The 18,678-nt window shown below is 50.4% G+C and overlaps 2 protein-coding genes across 7 annotated transcripts; both read left to right on the top strand.

The window, feature by feature from the left end:
- The first annotated feature begins 8 nt into the window (after window positions 1–8).
- Window positions 9–9,066, top strand: LOC147201651 (semaphorin-3D-like). 2 transcript variants are annotated; one of them, XM_086118264.1, is made up of 18 exons: window positions 9–244; window positions 1,769–1,916; window positions 2,023–2,177; window positions 3,043–3,105; window positions 3,176–3,289; window positions 3,570–3,660; window positions 3,908–4,033; window positions 4,109–4,251; window positions 4,382–4,496; window positions 5,007–5,076; window positions 5,153–5,297; window positions 5,567–5,789; window positions 6,170–6,243; window positions 6,808–6,849; window positions 7,214–7,368; window positions 7,616–7,680; window positions 7,812–7,933; window positions 8,190–9,066. In XM_086118264.1, exons 2-18 carry the CDS (start codon window positions 1,796–1,798, stop codon window positions 8,562–8,564), a joined length of 2,199 nt encoding a protein of 732 aa, XP_085974390.1. In that variant the 5' UTR covers window positions 9–244; window positions 1,769–1,795; the 3' UTR covers window positions 8,565–9,066. The 2 variants fall into 2 exon arrangements, with proteins under 2 accessions (XP_085974390.1, XP_085974389.1); XM_086118263.1 differs by having other exon boundaries at window positions 1,756–1,916.
- A 689-nt stretch (window positions 9,067–9,755) lies between these two features.
- smpd4 (sphingomyelin phosphodiesterase 4) lies at window positions 9,756–17,800 on the top strand. Of its 5 annotated transcripts, none has more exons than XM_086118483.1 (20): window positions 9,756–9,878; window positions 10,307–10,416; window positions 10,492–10,578; window positions 10,955–11,091; window positions 11,174–11,249; window positions 11,361–11,469; window positions 11,550–11,602; window positions 11,685–11,836; window positions 11,983–12,115; window positions 12,194–12,265; window positions 13,306–13,395; window positions 14,080–14,231; window positions 14,376–14,466; window positions 14,546–14,652; window positions 14,743–14,906; window positions 15,073–15,278; window positions 15,358–15,588; window positions 15,790–15,921; window positions 17,170–17,298; window positions 17,381–17,800. In XM_086118483.1, exons 2-20 carry the CDS (start codon window positions 10,378–10,380, stop codon window positions 17,699–17,701), a joined length of 2,481 nt encoding a protein of 826 aa, XP_085974609.1. In that variant the 5' UTR covers window positions 9,756–9,878; window positions 10,307–10,377; the 3' UTR covers window positions 17,702–17,800. The 5 variants fall into 5 exon arrangements, with proteins under 5 accessions (XP_085974609.1, XP_085974613.1, XP_085974610.1 ...); XM_086118485.1 differs by having other exon boundaries at window positions 9,769–9,878; window positions 10,267–10,416; XM_086118486.1 differs by having other exon boundaries at window positions 9,769–9,878; window positions 10,203–10,416.
- Window positions 17,801–18,678: the final 878 nt, after the last annotated feature.

The following is an 18,678-nucleotide window of genomic DNA, read 5'->3' as shown; positions in this document are numbered from 1 at the left end:
CGTGGTAAATGTCCCCGTGCGCCCGAGGGCGGGTGACCAACTGCTGAGTCCAGCTACAGTCCAGAACTGCACGAGAGGCCCACCAGGCCCACCTGCTACACGTCACACGCTTCACTCCTGCTTCTTCGACGTCTACGATCCGAACACCACCGGGACGGTCTCGCCACACCTCGTACGGACGACGGCCTTCTCCTCTATATGACGTCATCACCGTTGCCCTGACGTCAGGACGTCAACACAACCGGTGAGCTGTCATTGAATGAAACGTAATTGACGTGATGACGCTAATAATGAAGTGCTGGAAAGAAAATGTGGCAAAGTTGTCGTGTTGACCGGAGCAGCACAAGTGAAAAATCTCCACCTGCTTCTTCTTGCTTGCGAGGCAGCAGCAGCATCATGAGTGCTGCGAATTCACATTCACCGATTCGCGTCCAAACGTGCGCGCGCATCTGCGTGTGTGTTCCTGCATCCTTACAGTACGGTTTATTTATTTAGTTGCTTGTGTTGACTTCTTTCAGGGTTTGTGTCACTTTGGCCTCCCACCATTGTGGATGTCTTCCGGTTTCCTGTGTGTGTGTGTGTGTGTGTGTATTTGTGTGTCTTTCCTCTTTTGCGTGGAAACTGTTTGGTGAGAGTGTATGACTACATTTCCTCCATTGCGTGCGTTCGTGTGTTTCCTCCAGTGTGTGGTGTGGTGTGTGTGTGTGTGTGTGTATGTGTGTGTGCATGCGCAACTTTCCTGAGTATTGTGTTTTGAGCCTGCTGTTCATCAATTCAAGTCTAAATGTGGATGTTATTGTTCTGTTGTCATACATCAAGTAAACATTTACACTCTGTGTGAGCGTGTGCGTGCGCATGCCTGTAATTCACATCAGCACAGATGACTTTGTTTTCTAGGGAAATTTATTTGCCACAAAACACTATTCCCACGTTAAATTATCTTCACAATCTTAATAATTAATGATATTAGACACAAAAAACTATTTTTTTATGATGAAATTATCACAAATTTCTAGGATTATTACTTTACAATATCTGATGTGATTTAAATTATTAAATTGTGTAGGAAAGCAGCTAATTGGCTATTGAGACATTTAGAAGGCGTGGCTACAAGACCTACATAAATGACTCAAGAAATCTCATTTATCTTTTAAAATCAGGGATAGACAACTGGAGGACGCATGTGATTGTTAAAGCCTTGACAGATGTAATACCAATATTGACCACAGAATGGCAGACACTAGTGGCAAATCTGAGGCTGTAATTGTGCATCAAAGAAGAAGAGCGTGTCAAGGCCACCACTACACCGCTGTGAAGTGAGGAAGTGCTCAGCGAGAGGCAACACAAGATGGCTGCCGATGGCTTCATGTCTCGTTATGGCCACTAAGCGGCATTATTAGTCCTTTCACATAGAAGTCCGTGCTGTCAAGGCACAATCTGCGGACGCTGCATATTTCTGCCCGTGCATGCGCGGTATTGTGAGGCCATCATAAATAATACTGTACATCCAAATTTGGCATTTTTTTTTTCAAATCAGTGCTATTGAGACATCTGTCTACACGTGGGTCTGCTATTTTTTTTACAAAGAAATGATCGTGAATGTGTTAAAAATGGCTCGCTGTCTTTGACGTTGGGTTTTAATCCGGTTTTCTGAAAAGTGAGAATTTTGGATTCGCCTGTTGTCACCGATATGCCAAAATTGTACATCCAAATCCGATGTCATCAGTTGAACAGTAATTGTAAGCAATTTTCCAGTGATCTTTGTCAGCCGCCTTTGCATCCGCTTCGGATACAAATGGCGTCGCCGTGGTCTCTGCACGTCAAGATCCTGTGGCTCTTCCCACTGGCCGTGATAACAGCGATGGGCGCCAACACGCGCCTTCAATGGGAGGCCAGGCTGAAGCTCTCGCATCAAGGTCGGAAATGGCACATTCAGCTTCTGCTCTCAAGCTCATTGCTGGAACTTCGCGGGACAGGAGGCCAAGAACTGGAAGTCCATTCACATTGGATTTTGATTGACAGAAATGAAGAACGCCTCGGCGGTCTACTGGGGGAGCGGGACCAGCGGCGGAATCCAGGTCCTCCTATTGGACGAAGATCATGGCCGCTTATTGGTTGGAGGAAAAGATCACATCCACATGCTGAGCTCGGACAGCGTCGATCTTCCTTGGAACACGGTACGATATTTGCAAAGCGGCCCTCAAATCACCTTGACATCACATCAATGACACCTCAATGTCCTCAGCCTGACGTCAATGTCACGCACGCTAGCCTGGTCGCTAACCAATGGACGTTTGCATGTCAAATGAATCAGTCAGCCTTAAGTAACACCTTCAGTCTCTCCGCACTGGAAAAGTCCCCAGTATTGGGATCATGTGCGTGTGGAGTGTGGTGAGCTAAAACACCTGTTGGCTCAGACACATTTGTGCTTCTTTATGCTGCTTTCCTTGTTCTTCGTTTGAGGACAAATCCACTGGTGAGCCGTCATGATGTTGGTGAGCAGCCAAAAAGATATCACTGTGGGGTGATAGGCATTATATTGATAAATAATATTAATATATAAATTATGTATGCTTGTTTTAAGTGCACATTTTTATCCTGTGTTTTAAGCTCTTGTAAAGTGTCTTTGAGTGTGATGAAAAGCGCTTTCAAATAAAATGTATTATTATTATTATATTGCAGAGCACTTTGCTCACACTACGGCAGGCTCTTCCAGGATAAACAAGCAAGCAACCCCGAAGCCCAGATTGCCAAAAATATGAATGCAACACAAATCGTCCCTTAGCTCAGTGGGCAAATTATGTCAAAATCAGCACATTATTTGATATACATTTGTAGTATTAGACATGACAGATATTGGAATAAAAGTCTGGAAACTTTTCTGGAAACCCACGTATAATACCCCTCATCTTCGTCTGGATTTTGGTGATTTCATTCCGAAAAAAAAAAAAGTGCTTAACTCTTGAGAAATGAAAGTAAACATGGTTTAGTTTGGCCAGGCCTGTTTGAAAATTAAGCTTGATGCCGTGGCCGCGTGCGCAGGTTTCCTGGCCCGCCGCTGACGAGGCCGTGCAGCGCTGCCTCATCATCGGAAAGAGTTTGCACGTAAGTGGACATTTTCAAGAAGGACATCGTCAAAAAGCGTTGAGCTCTTCTATTTTTTTTTTCTTTTCAGGATGACTGCGCCAACTTTGTGCGTCTGCTGCAAGCCGTCAATGACACGCACGTATACGTTTGCGGCACCGGTGCCTTCAGGCCGCAGTGCGGCCTCCTCCGAGTCGGACTCAAGGTGAGTGCTCGCTTGTCTTCTTCGTCGCTCCTCCGTGGCCACCGGGCGGCGACGGAAGGAGTGACCGCTTGAGTGGAATTAAAATCCAGAAGTAATCCAACTAGAGTGACATCTGTACGTGTCACACGGTAAACATGGCCAAGACTGTTTGTGAACCCAAACATTTAGTGCCTGAGTTAGGATGCTATTTCTTCAACAATGTTGCTCCTCAACTAAATTGTTGGTTCCAGTGTATCGTCAAAATCGTCTTGACGCGTTCATGCAAATGTGTGTCCTGTAGGAGGCGTTTTCGCTGCTGCCTCACACTGTGACGGCCGGACGGGGAAAATGTCCATACAGTCCCAAAGAACCTTTCGCCGCTCACCTCAATGGTACCGCTTGACACACGCACACGTTTGTTTTTCATGTTAGCAGCAGAACTAGCAAAATGTTCTAAAGTTGTTGCTCGAGTGTCTCGAGACACCCGGATGATTCGGCTTCCCCCTTTGCGCCGAGAGGAAACGAGAAAACAAAGTGACACCAAACAGGACTCCTCGTGATTCATTCGCCTTGAAACGGAGCCCTGAACTCGTGCGTTGGCGGCGTGAAAGCCAAAGATTGAATGCGTCATTCTTTTAGATGGTGACGTCTACGCCGGCACGTCGGTGGACTTCATGGGAATCAACGCTGCCATCTTCCGAACGTCAATAGGGGCCGGCGGCCGCCACCTGCGCACGGAAGCGTACGATCACAACTGGCTGAACGGTAACAGCTTCAACGCACTTTGTGGCCGCGGAGGCCGCGCGGACATCCTTTGATTTGTTTGTCCAATGCCGTCAGTTCCCCAATTCGTGGCTTCCTTCGCCATCGCCGAAACTCACAATGCCGCCGACGACAAGATCTACTTCTTCTTCAGGGAGGCGGCGGTGGAGGCGGAGCAGTGGGACAAGAAGATCTACAGCCGAGTGGCTCGAGTTTGTAAGGTACCACCGCGCCGCTGCGTTTGCCCTGATGGCACCTCAATTGGGTTTTGATAGTTTGGAGAAGATCTTGCTGACCTGACCACTTGCCGCATGCTTTTTTTTTTTGCCACTAACTGTCTGCTGGATGAAGAACGACATGGGAGGGAGGCGCAGTCTGATCAACCGCTGGACAACCTTCCTCAAAGCCCGCCTGGTGTGTTCCGTCCCGGGGCCGTCCGGCGTCCACACACATTTCGACGAACTCGGTTAGTCCGGTCACGTCCGTCGTCTTTACCGGCTTTCAACAATTCTGACGTCTTTGTCTGTGTTTGTTGTTTTCACGCGTGCCCAACCGCTCAGTCCATTTGAACCCCGTGTCGGCCATCTTTGATTGTCGGACGTCTTCGTCCCTGTCTGCCATCATTGTCCGTATTGGCCGTCTTTGTCCATGTTGGCCTTTGTCTGCGTCAGCTGTCTTTGTTTGCGTTTACCGTTTTTTTTTTTTTGTCCGTGTCCAACTCTTAGCCCCCAGCCGCCGTCCATGTCCGTCCCTGTCCGCCATCTACGCCTGTATCTGCTGCTTTTGTCCGTATCTACCGTGCCCGCCGTTGTGGGTACCGTGCCCAGATTCCAACCCAGAACCAGGGAAATGTAAGGCAGACATGCCAAGCGCTCGATGGACCTGATGGGAGTTCCTGTCGGGTAGCGATTGGCTTGGAGTTGGACGGCGGGCCTTTTGTTGCCAACATGAAGACTTGCTGCTTTTCTTTCTTCAGAGGACGTCTTTGTTATGGAGACAAAGGACCCCCAGAACCCCGTCATCTACGGCCTTTTCCGGACCTCCAGGTCAGCCTCGCGCCAATTTTCATTTTCCCGCCAGAAAAGAACTACGCTGGCACTGGCGTTTTTCTTTCACCCTCAGCTCTCTGTTGGCAGGCTCAGCCGTGTGCGCCTTCTCCATGGCGAGCATTCGCGCGTCCTTCAACGGTCCGTTCGCACACCAGGACAGTCCCGACCATCGCTGGGTGGAATTCAAAGGCCGCATACCCTACCCCAGACCTGGGGCTGTGAGTTACTCTCAACATATTCTTTTTGGAGGAGGAAATATAAGGTCAAAGGTCAATATTAGACCGCATGCCCAAAGCGTCGCGTTTATGTAGATAGGTGATGATAATGATGAGAACATTTAGCACCCGCTCTCCTGCCCCCCGCCCCAAAAAAAATGTGTGCCTGCTCTGACTCGTCTTGAATGAGTGACTGTCCAAGACTTGTTTCCAGTGAATTCGACTGGTCTCTGAATGCTCTTCTGATGAGCGGTTTCTGACTGGTCCTGCAGTGTCCCAGCGAGACGTACGACGCTCTGCACGAGTCCACTGAGGACTTCCCGGATGAAGTGGTGAACTTCATGCGGCGGCACCAACTCATGTGGGAAGCCGTCCTGCCTGTGGGCGGGCGACCGGTGTTGACGCGCGTCAACGTGTCGTACCTGCTGACCAGTCTGCTTGTGGACAGACTGGACATTGAGGGGCGAACCACTGACGTCTTGTTCCTAGGAACAGGTCCGTATCTCGCTTCCATTCTCCTTGCCCACATGCCAGGGACTCACACGTGCCAGCATCGATTTTCATTTCGCTCAAACGGCAGCATATCTGAAGCTCGTTCCTAACACAACAATAGCGAAACAATAGACAAAACGTTGTGGCGCTAAAGCTAGCACGGAACTGTATTTGAAATCTCTTCATACTAAGAATGCACCAAGTCACCTCCGCAAGTTTCAGCGGCCTTTCCGCCACGGTTGGTTTTGGTTTCAGTTGACTTTTGCAGGCAAGCTCGAAGTAGCGGCTGATGACGGCTGACGCTTGTGCACCCGGTTTGTGATGTCTGTCAGCAGAGGTTAATGTACAGTATCTCTCATTTATTTTGTTTGCGTGTCCTGCAGATGACGGCAAGGTGCTGAAGGTCATGGCATCAGCGACGGAAGAGATCCTTCTGGAAGAACTCAGCGTCTTCCAGGTGACTTTGCAAATGTCCATTTTTCCTCAAGGAAAACATACCGTCAATGCTGTTTTTGCACGACCCATGTCAGGAAGTGATAACTTGAAATTTCGGCATGGGAAAATCGCGAGTGAACAGCGAGGCAAGCGGTGCGCTGCGTGTCTCTTGAGAGACCACAACTGCGAGTCAGTTGGCTGGCAAAAGCATTGATATAGAATCTTGTGCTAGCTAGACTGTAGTACTGCCCTCTGGTGGCGGAGGCAGGCACACCACAAAAAATTAATTGTGACCAATTAACTGTTTATTTGAAATGTGATGAAATGGTGTTGTTACTGTCACTGTTTTTACAAAGTAAAAGGGATGTTTTTGTATTCAATAACGTGAGCGTGTTTCTGAAGCATTTTTAGGATTAGGATTGGTCACAGAACAAGCCAACTTGGAAATCCAGGCACTTGTGTATATGTGTGTGCCGTTCGTAAATGGATATATTCTACGCTCGCGTCTTGATTTGCTGCCAATCGCCGTTTTGACATTTGATTCATTCTCATTTGTATAGTGAATTTGAACATGTTTGCTTTCCAGAGTGGAGTTGCCATCCGCCAAATGAAAATCTCCGGCAAGAAAGTAGGTCCGCTTCTCGCATTTCCCAACCTTTCATTGATGCTGATTGATTGCAATCCCAAACAGCAGTCCTCCATTCCAAGTAGGCTTTGTCAAGATTAATTTTTGGCATCACTTGCTCCTTAAATGTGAACGCCTGCACTGGGAATGTTTTCCACATTGTGTACCACCAAAACACTTTGAAACCCGTTTTGAACTTAAGAATGATTTTCTTGTTAAAATAGACAACTGTACAAACACACCTCTTTTTTTTTTTTGCGGCACTTTTTGTTATACAGCAATGAAGACTGAATTGCTCATGTCTTATTTGCGGAAGGCGTAGGCACGTTAAAATCAGTTATGAAGGTGTTTTTGTTTGCCTCCCCAGCAACAGCTGTACGTGTCCAGCGAAGGAGGCGTGGCCCAGCTATCCTTTCACAGGTGCCACTTGTACGCCGACTGCAGCGAGTGCCGTTTGTCTGGGGATCCGTACTGCGCCTGGGACGGGCAGACGTGCTCGCCACACTTTGTCTCCGGCCGCAGGTACGTGGCAAGCCGGCCTAGGGAACGCCCTTCTCCGTGCCCGTTTCTGTTGTCAAATTCGGCGTGAACGAGGACTGGGCGACACGTTGCTTTTATACTTTCGGTGGATCTGGCAACGCCATTTTTTACATTTTTTACTTGTCTTTTTTGCCAACTTTCCTCTGTGTGTGTGTGTGTGTGTGTGTGTGTGTGTGTGTGTGTGTGTGTGTGTGTGTGCGCGCGTGCGTGCTGCGTGTGTGCGTGTCAGGAGTTTACGGGGGCATGACCCAGCATATGGCGAGTCCTGGAGTCGCTGTCCAATCACAGATGATTGTAAGTTACAAACATTTTAATCAAATTTACTACAATAATGAAAAGTTATGTATTATCATTCAGACGATTTATTTTCCACATCAAGCTGCACTATGATGGTCTTGAATCCGGCTGACGTGTTTGTGCTTGAGTTTTGGGTGACGAGAAGGTGATGTACGGCATGGAGGGAAACGCGTCCTTCCTGGAGTGCTTCCATCGCTCTCCACAGGCGGCGCTGTCGTGGACGCTGCAACGGAGGAATGAGCGCCATCATGTGAGTTCAACAAAATGTGCACACAGGGAAGCGCGCACGTTTATGAATTTGCATCATTGCATTTTTTTTCTCTCTCGTGTCTGTGCTCTGCCTAGAACAATAAAATTAGTGGGGGAAAAAATCTAACAATTAAATAATTCCATGACCAAATAAAAAGTCTTGGCCTGAAAACTTTGCAGTGATAGTTTTTCCACTCACATTTTTCCTTCCTATCAACACCGATAGACTTTAAGAAGGGTCTCCTTTTTTTCATCAGCTTCCAGTTAGCAAGGACGAGCGACTTGTGCGCACCAACGGAGGTTTGCTGCTCCAGCGCCTCCAACTGGCCGACGACGGCATCTACACTTGTAGCAGCGGCGAAGGCAAATATGTCCGCATAGTCAATCGCTTCCGGCTCCATGTCATCCCCGCGAGTGTTCTCCACCCCACCCAGGGCCCTCCCGCTTCCACCCAGGGCCTCTCAACGACGTGGCCAGCCAGCACCAAAGAGCGGAAGGTGGCTGAGCGCTACTGCGAGCAGCAGTGGTTCCGAGACAAACGGCGGCAGCACAAAGTTTTCACCTTCAAGCTAAAACATGGAAGCAGCAAAGCTCGTGTCAGGAGGAACCAATTGCCTCACGCAACCATTTGAGCCCACTTCGCCGCATCATGGACAACACGCGCTCGAGTATGATCCATAGCAGGGATCACTAACATGATGTCCACTAGGACCAGGCAGCCTCCAAAGACCACATGAGTAGCCAGCAGGCCTTGTCCAAAAATACCACACCATTGATGGAACATGGTGATTTCCTAGGAATTGAACGGAATGTCTTAATTGTCATTGCACATGCACAAATACACCGCAACAAAATTCACTTAAAAGTACAACAGAAAAAAGACAATAACCCACAGAGGGAGACACAACGCAGTGGGCTGACTGATTAAAGTTCATTGAGCATTTGGACTTTCACTGGAGGGAGAATAGGAGTTGGTGGGGCAACCAAAAGGCGCTGATGATAAGGTTTTGTAATGTAATGTATCATTAATCATAACGTGTATGTGTAGGAGATGGCCTCGCTGCCTCCTAAACAGGAATGTGAGGTACAGGAAAATAAGGAGCGTGCCCATTTTCAATAAAAAATGACTCTGTCTTCTGAATTTTGTGATAAATCAGGAAACTGACAGCTCCAAACAGCAGGATAACTATTACGATTCCAATAATGAATGCACCTTTCACATCCTCCATGCACACAATTGACAGGCATACTGTACGTTCTTACACTTCCACGTTCCAGGAATCCAATAGTATCCCCAGCTGCCAACATTCCGTTTAAACAAGCATGCTCCTCTTCTTATGCTCTTGTTATTGAGAATTTTTGCAACAATTCTATTATTTGGATTTTTGGAAGAAAAATGGAGTGTGAGACGTTTGATAACTTTGCCTCTCCGAACTCACCATTATGAGAAAGAATAGTGGCGTCACTGGATTGTCCAAGGTGCCCAAGACAAGCACCAATCAAAAAGATGGTGTGCATAGACCCTCCCACACGGTGCATTCGAAAATTCACTCTGACGCCCTTCTCTGAGATTGGTGAGTTTGGAGAAGCGACGCGTGCTCCCCTCTGGTTAGTTTCCAAAATTAGATAATGTTTGCAGCAAGTTATGGTTTGCTTGATATCTATATCCTTGCATGACCTTTGAGAACGTCGCCCCCGCCAATATGGCCACCACGTAGGCACGTAGCTCTGCTGGGATGCTACGGCGCGCTGTGCATCCTCCGTTTGACAGGGGGCGTTATTACATTTCAAACTCGTTTGCAACCTCAAGTGAAGAAGACGACGAAGAAGAGGAAGCAGAAGAAGAAGAAGAAGGCTGCGGCGGGGGGAACTGTTGCTTGACGTGAAAACACGACTAAAAAAGTTTATCCAACGTTTTTTTTTCCATCTGTGAAGGCGCACGGAAGGTCAGTCACCGGGACAACGTTCAACCGTTTCATGATCGCAACAATTATATCTTCGTTTTGTTGTCTAAGCTTGCTAACCCAGTGTCTGATGCTAATTACTGATAGCTACTTTGCTGACTTAAATCAAGTAAAAGGAAAGTGCCTTCTTTACGGCCGCCAGCACTTCTGACAATTGAATCTGTCAAAAATGTTTTGGTTAATTGTGCTGAAATTATCATGAAGGCTACAGCGCAGAGCGCGAGTGGTTAGCACATCTGCCTCATAGCTCTGCAGTTGGGAGTTCGAATCTGGGCGCCAGTTTTTTTCCTTTTTTTTTTTGGTTAGACTTTGCGACCCACATTCCAAAACATGTTATTCTTCATGCTTCATTCAAAACTCGGGCGACCAGTCATTGCCTCACTGAAAAACTGACATTCTCCGGCGACCAGTCAGTGCTTTGCGATTGGCTCAGGAGCGAAGGAGACTTTGGGCGACGAATTGGGCTGCCAGCTGCTGTTTGATGGCAGCTCCAAGCTTACAGCATCCTGGCTTTCTCCTGGTGAGGCCCGATTGATTGACAGATTGTCTGATCGACTGCTTGGAAGAAATAAAGACGTGTGTGTGGTGCTTTCAGGCCAACCTTAAAGTGGACTCACCCAACAAAACTTTGGCTCAGCGATGCCAGGATCTCACCAAGATCATCGATGACTATCACGCAAAGGTACAAGTGCAAAACCACTCGACGTTTGATCTTCACAGTTTATGGGGCATTTGTCAAGCCTGTTGTTTGGTATTCCCAAAATCACCTGTTCGCATGGGGACACACATAAGGGTTTTTCAAACTTACTAAAATAGTTGAATATTTTTTGTCAAAACTACATTTGCATATCTGCTGCCAAAACAATTGCAAACTACTTCTAGCATCATCAAAAAGGAGTCCAAATGCCAAATTGCTTTTGGCCACAAGTGAAACCTACGAAAAGCCCCACCAAGACACATATGCTAATCCTAGCAGCGTTTTTCCATTCGCCATTGGGCAAAAATGTGTCATTCCAAAAGAATCAATTGAGCGATCATTATTTTGCTGGCCGCTTCAGGAGCTGCACGCCATCTTCTCGTGGTTAGTGGAGAGCGTCTTCGGAAGCCTGGACGGCGTCCTGGGAGGATGGAACCTTCGCCTTCTCCATTCGCGATGCAGCGACTTTGCACTGGTCGTGGACTTCCTGAAGCCCAGGTGACTCATTGCATCCGCACACGACAGCGATGTGTGCGTTTCCGCATAAGCAAAATGAAGAGCCTCTATTTGTCTTCTTCAGTGGGTCCATGATGAAACTGGTTTACAAACTTCAAGCAGAAGAGTACAAATATGAAGTGCCTGTCAATTATCTGCCGGTAAGACCATCCCCCCGCCTTGTCGTTGGAGTCTTGGGCGATTATTCGAGTTTGTTTGCAATGGATCTCTGGTTGGATTAGGCGTGCTCTGTTGTACGTTTTCACGTGCAGGCGCCGGTGAAGACGTCCATCCAGGAAGGCGTCCTTCCCGACTGTCCGCTCTTTCACAACCGGCCTCACTTTCCCATGTCTGGCATGCTGACTCTCAACATGGCGCTGAGTATCCTTCACGCCTTGGCACATTTGTCACTGGGCTCGACTCTCACATGCCGGCTGAACTTTTTCCTCAACGTGGTGCAGATCCTTTTGAGTTCTTCATGTTCTACTTTGCCTCCTGTCTCATTACGCCAAAGGTGAGAGAAGCGTTCATCGTGCACACACGCACGCACGCACATTCACAGTTAGGAGTTGTGATGTGATTGGATGATTTTCCAGAGCTTGCCTGTGGGCCAGCACGGCGGCACCACTGACAGCGCCTACTTCGTGCTGGTGGACATGTACCTCAAGTACTTCCTGCCTACCGAAGGAAGTGTGCCCCCGTCCCCGTTTTCTGACAACAGGGGCTCCGTCAGCGCACCTACTCCAAGGTATCCGCGCGCCGACAGGCAGATCGCCCGCATACCGCTCATCCTCTCCCATCGTTGTGTTATGCAACTGACCGTTTCACACCCTGCGTCAATGTTGCCGCATGTCAACATCGTCACGGGAACTCATCTACCGTATGCCCGCGCAGGTCGTCCAACATCTCATTGGCAGGTTACGGCCTCCACAGTCCCAGCCTGCTGAAGCATCACATCTTCCATCAGCCGTCCGTCAACGCCGACCCCGCCGCCCAGGAAATCTGGAGGTCCGAAACGCTGCTGCAGGTGCCTTGCCTTCATTGAAAGAAATGACTGAATAAAAGGGACTCTTTCAAATATCTTGTGTGCGTGTGCGTGCGACAGATGTTTGTGGAGGTGTGGCTGCATCACTACTCTTTAGAGATGTACCAGAAACTGCAGTCTCCTCAGGTGAAGGTAAGAGCAGCGAATACGCTCCGGCAACCCCAATGCCCACAACTCCGAGCCCCTCGGTCTTCCGGTGGATTGCTCATCCGCTTTGCCTGCCCTCGCTCGTCCTCGCCCGCCCTTACTTGTCGTAACCACTTTTGAAGCAGCTTTAGGCACACCAAAATTGACTCATCACTTTGGCGCATGTGGTGTGTGTGTGTGTGGTGTGTGTGTGTGTATGTGCGTGTGTGTGTGTGTGTGTTTGCGTGCGTGCGTGCTGCCGATGAGTCGCCGGGGGGCACGGGCACAACTGTATTCTCGGCCCTCCCGTGTCCCGATGTTCCCGTCGAGCTGCTTCGCTTTTCCCGCATGTTGATCCTCACACTGCGCCGTGTAGTTCAAAGGTCAGCCTGAAGTCACACTGCGGCTTCTTCCGACAACAAACCGTTGCCTACGAACCCAAAAACAAAGAACATCTGGACATCATGAAAAAGTCACGAATGGTGATATAGAAACAATGCAATAAGATAGATCCGATATTCCTGAAGATTTCTTGAGGACTTTTGTGGGCAGCCTCGCGGATGTCGATTGAAAGTCACAGTGGGACTTTGTGGAAGGCCAGCGTGATCGAAACTCTGCGAGCCGCAAGCATGTCGTCTTTCCTTTGTGACAACGAATGTACGTAATAATTCTCCCGCCTTGTGTCATTTTTAGTGCTCCGCTAATTGTTCTCGGAGCGTCTGCTGAGAGTTGAAACACAAGAGATGAGGGAGTCATTGACATTGCCATCCCTTGTGTTTTGGGTGAAAAACAAGAAGAATGTGTTTGAGTCGATATTTGATGATCTCCTCTGTTCTTCCTCCTGTTGTATTTTTCATCTGTTGGCTTCTTCTTGTTCTTCTCTGAATTTCACCCCCCCCTGACCTCTTGACTTATGATGCACTTCCTCTTCCTTTTCTCCTCTGGTCGCTCTTTGTGCTGTCCTCCTTAAACCTCCCCCTCCCCTCCACCGTCTCTCCCCCCCCCCCCCCCCCCCCCCCCTCCGGGTGGTTTACGGGGGTCAACAGCTGGCGCTGCTCCAGTACCGCCTCAGTATGTCCAGCATGCCGTGCCAACCACACATCCCACCAGGCTCAGGGACCCTCCACACCTACCAAGTACTTAAACCTTCTTGCTCACCCCCCGCCTGCCACGCCGTCACCTTTGGTCCGGCTCAGGGGTACTTGGTGGAGACCCGAAGGTCCTGCTCAAGGTACTTCTTGGACACCCCGGCTCATGGCCTTGTTTCTTTCCCATGGGACCTCCAGCTCCTGCCACCAAGTACTCTTGCAGGGACACCCGTTCCTGGCTTGTGTGCTTTGATTTGCTTGCGCGTTTATTTGACTGCTGTTGCGTGTGTGTGTGTGAAACAAATGCTAACAAAATGTGCGAAATGCATCGTCCACTTGGAGTGAGTACAGACTTGGGTTTGGCGTTTGTTGGCGTTTGAGCTTAAGAGACGCCGCGGCCTGTCATGGGGCTCTGAGGTCCTGCCTTGAAGGAAGGTTCCCCCCCTCCTCCTCCCCCCCATGTCTTTTGTTGCCTTGTATTTGAATTCCACATAAAGTCAAGCCAGACTAAAATATTTGGAGTGTTTTGGGGGTCAGATTGGAAAATTGGTGCCAGCCCGGGCCAGCTGTTCCGCCCCAAAGTTGGATTGCGCCGGACCTCAGTTCTCCAGGGCACCACACGGCCTTCGCTGCTTGATTGGCTGCAGTGGGGCCGAAAGGCATCGCGATTGGCCGCTTGCGAAGGGGTCGGCGGGTCTCACCGAGCGCCGCTTGACTTTGCCGCCGTTGCAGGAACCGTTCAGCCCCAGCGAGGAGCACGTCTTGGCCGTGCGGCTGCTGGTCAAACATCTGCACGCCTTCTCCAACAGCCTGAAGCCGGAGCAGGCGTCGCTTTCCCCCGCCCACTCGCACACCCACGCCAGCCCCCTGGAGGAGTTTAAGAGGTCAGCTTGCTTGCACACGCCGATGCATGTTGAGGTCTTCGACCGCAATCCATTTTGGGTGTCGGCAAGCCAATGCCAAGCGCTTCTTGGGTGTCGGCATTGGGTGGCCCGCCTCACGTTGCAGAGTGTGTCGTGTCTCTGCAGAGTTGTGCAGCAGCGCTTCGTGCAGCAGAAGCTGTTCTTGTTCCTGCAGCACTGTTTCGGCCACTGGCCTCTGGACGCCTCCTTCCGAGCGGTACGTACCGTCTCCAAAGTCGATGCTGTGAGCTTCCCCGGGGGCGCGGCTGCCGACCTCATTGTGGTGGCGGCGGTAGGTGCTGGAGACGTGGCTGAGCTTCATCCAGCCGTGGCGGTACGCCGACGACAAGACGGCCCACGCGCAGGCAGACGGCGGCGGCGGCAGGAGCGACCCCGAGAGATGGTGGGTCACGTGACCGGCCGGCGTTGCTTGCGCATCCGCGTCTCGTCTCGGCCGTCGCTAACCGGCGGCTTCCTTGTTGCCAACCGGCAGGGAGTCGTTTGTTCAGGAGAACCTGCTGGTTTACACCAAGCTCTTCCAAGTGTTCCTCAACAGAGCCGTGCGCATGGACCTGGTCAATGCCAAGAACGCGCTGATGCTCTTCCGAGTGGCCAAAGTCTTCTCTCAGGCCGACCTCGCAGACATGATCCACAAGGGTAAGATGAGCGACACACATTTAAACTCGAATCATTCCGATACGATTATCCGCGGGTGAGATATAGTCGACGAATCCGTCTAAAATGATACAAAACCAATATCCGGGGTTACAGTGGGCGGGGGTCGCCTTATGAGCTGCTTTGACAGAGGCGAACTTTTTTGCAGCCGAACAGCTGTTCCTGGAGCCGGAACTGGTCCCCCATCACCGGCAGCAGCGAGGCTACCTGACGCCCGGTCAGGGCGGCAGCTTCCTGTCGTCACGGCAACGCACCGCCACAGATGCCGTGTTCCGGGTCAAGAGTCACGTGTACGCCTTGGAAGGCCAGGACTGCCAGTACAAGCAGATGTTTGGCTCGGAGCTGCGGTCTGTGGTGAGGCGCCGTCGTATTCTTATTTTGCTCCGTTGGTACTGCGCCTTTGGCTCCTGGGGGTCACCCGAGTGTTTGTCAGGTGGTGAAATTGATCCAGGTGGTCGCACAAGCCAGACAGACGGCCAAACGCATTTCGGACCGCTCCAGCCAAGCGGCGGCCAGCAAGTCTTTCCTGTCCTGGTTGACCGCGCCTGCCTCGGATTCCAACAACGGGCTTTGCGGCCTCGAGTCGGACGACAGCACCGAGTATCTGAGGAAGACTCACGAGTTCCTGGACAGAGCGCTGGAGAACTTGTGCACCGTCTTCAAGGTCCGTCCGAAGCTTGATTGTCTTGCCTTCCTCAAGGCTGGGGAGGGGCGTACAGAGGACTCGCGTCAGTCCTGTCCGCTACAGGCCGTCTTTGTCCTCAGCATGTGTAAAAAAGGCCTCGGCGGCCCCTTGAAGCCCGCTTTGCCTCTCCGTCTTCAGCGCTCAAGTGCGCTCCTTCAATCCGCTTTTCTTGTCTTGCAGCTCAACCAGGGTCAGTTGACTCAGCTCATGGCCAACGTGACGTCCTCTCAGGATGACGGCGAGTCGAGGCAGCTGCCCGATTGCGTGGTGGGAGAGCGCGGCCTGGTCCTCACCGACTTGGGAAGGATGCAGGTGCAAACTTGAGCCTTTCACTCGTTTCTCTCTTTTTTTTTTTTTTTTTGCAATCCGCACGCATGGTGGATGACTCCAATCGTATCCCTTTACTCCAGTGAGACTTAAGTGGCGCCTTTTAGGACTCTCAGGACTGCTACACTTTGAATGCTTTTCATGAGTCTCGACCGCAACTTGAAGTCGTTTTGGTCGAGTCGGGGAAAGCCGAATGGCAACATGCGACGCGTACAAGTCAAAGATAAGAGATGTCACAACTACCACATCCAACCTGAGCTGTCGAGGAAAGTCCCAAATTCAGGCCGGCTAGCGTGTGTCCGCATCCCCCTCAACTCGATCGCCGATCACCCAAGCCGGTGTATGTGCCAGATGTGATTGGGCTGCGAAATTGCCTCGGTGACCTGCACACCTTCTGATGACATCACGTGTTATGTATTTCAGTAATACGTTAGTTTGTCTCTGTAACAATAAAAAAATAATAAGTGCGTTAGTCCCACATTCGCAACGCAGCTCCCACATCATTTGCACGAAGGTCCCGACATTTCCCGCTCACGGTCGGTACCAAATGTGATCGGGCTGCAAAATTGTACGTACCGGTATAGACTGCGTGCGTGTGCCACATTGCGATGCCTTCAAGAGACGTTCCGGGCAGCGCTGTCAGCGCACACAGCAGTCAAGCAGGGGGGGGACAAATGCGGCGGCGCGTGTTTGAAGCCCAGCGCTGGCCGGAGGCCGTAAAACAACGGCTGTTAGTTACGTGCTGTACGTTTCAGCTCGAGAGCCATCCAATTCCTTCTGGAATTTTTGTTTCTAAGCGGAGCCGTGTAATCCGCCCGAGGAAACAAGTCCACGTGAGGCTGGGGGTGCGCTCACTTGCGCACAACAAGTGATTTGACGACATCTTTGTCATTCACACCTTCCGTCACTTGGTTCGGTTAATCTTCCTCAAGCGGCGAATACTTCATGACAAAAACGCTCAATTCAGCCTTTACGAGAAAATATGGAGAATGTTTTGTAAACGCAACAACCCTCGTATGTCAAAATCAGAACGTGGCCATCATCGAGGGTAGAGTGAGCGCAAAGTGCCGAATGTGCCAAGGCTGAGCAAAACTTGCACGACTTGCTGGATTTCCTCCCCGCGGTCATTTGTGACATGCTGGAAATGAGACGATGACGACTGAGTGATTTGCGTGCGCCGTCATTGACTTGCTCCCGGCGCTGGCCGTCATAAACCATCGCGCTCCTGTGCAGATTATCAACGGGCTCCGGAGGTTCGACATTCGGTACCAAGGTGACCCGGAGTTGCAGCCAATCAGGAGCTACGAGAACGCACTGCTGGTCAGGTTCTTGTACCGGATGTCGTCGCTGCTCAACGCCCAAGTAAAATGTCACACAAAAATCCCGAGTCTGGGCCGACGGGCGATTGCACGTCTAACCGGGCGGGTGTGGTCTGCGTCCTCAGTTTGAAAGCCACTTGACCGAGATGTGCTCGCGGACGGATTTCGCCGGTCGACTGGCTCGTCACTATCTGACGGGTCCCGATCCCGACACGGTCCTGGCGAGGAGTCCTGCGTCCCCTCAGTTCTGGGACCGGAAGCGGCGACCTCGTGTCAGCTTGCGTCCGCTGGCCAGCTACAGGACCATCCTGCTTCTTGTTTTAAGCTACGCTGCGGGCGCCGTCTTGTCCTTCGGCCCAGTGTCCAGCACCTTACTCATCCTCGCTGCCGTATTCCTCCACGGAGTGGCCGCGATGCTGTATGCGGATAAATGGAAGACGCACTAGCGTGAATGGCGCAGAACTTTGTACAGGCACGGGAGTCCAGCGGCAGCTCATGTCAAAGGTCAACAATTTTCAACACTCAATAAAGTGTTTGGTTTTCAATTGTGGTCTTGTTAAAAGTTTTGAAAAACAGGAAAAGGTTGAGAAGCATCCATCCGTCTTTTTGCGCTCATCCGAGGTTTGGGCGGCAGGGGCAGCATCTCACGCAGGGATTTGGTTTCCCCAAATTGTGTTTGATCTTTAACGTATTAACTTTTACAAGAAATTGATATGAAACGATCGTAAACCTTGGGATGGAAGACGTGTTCGCTCTGAAACGAGCTCCAAGAAAGCAAGTCGCAGTCTTGTCCTGACTGACCCATTTTGCCAAGACTGAATGGTGACAGGGTGGCACGGTGTGGACTGGTTACCATGTCCGCCTCAAAATGCAGAGGTGCGGAGTTTGCGTGTTCTCCGGGTGTGGTCTTTTCCTCCCACATTCCGAAACCATGCAAAGTAGGTTAATTGATCACTTTATATTGTCCTTATAAGTGTGATTGTGTGTGTGAATGCTTGTTTGCTTAGGTGTGCCCTCCGATTGGCTGGCAACCAGTTCAGGGTGTACCCTGCCTACTGCCCGTAGTCGGATGGAACAGGCTCCAGTACGCCCACGACCCTTGTGAGGATAAAGAGTTAAGATAATGGATGAATGAAGTCACAGTCCTGTCGTAAGGTGAACGAACCACACCACATCCCACTTCCATTCACATTCATTACTGTACAAAACGAACAAAAAAAAAAGTTACCACTCCAGAATCAACTAAATGGGTCGCTACTTTTGCTGTGGCCGGGCAAGGGTCGGTCAGAGAGCGTGCGACACGCTCCGCGTGAGTAACAAGCAGCAAAATTGACACCACCAACTTTCTTGCCTTCGTTTGTTTGGGGCTTGAGTCAGCTGTTTCGATGTATGCATGTGACGTAACAGACCCCGTGCGGTCTCT

This window comes from Hippocampus guttulatus, chromosome 8 (assembly GCF_054856545.1).
Source record: "Hippocampus guttulatus isolate MCC_2025c chromosome 8, RoL_Hgut_1.0, whole genome shotgun sequence".
NCBI classification, from domain to species: domain Eukaryota; kingdom Metazoa; phylum Chordata; class Actinopteri; order Syngnathiformes; family Syngnathidae; genus Hippocampus; species Hippocampus guttulatus.
Note: the sequence above shows the minus strand (reverse complement) of the source record. Positions and strands in the feature narration are given on the sequence as shown.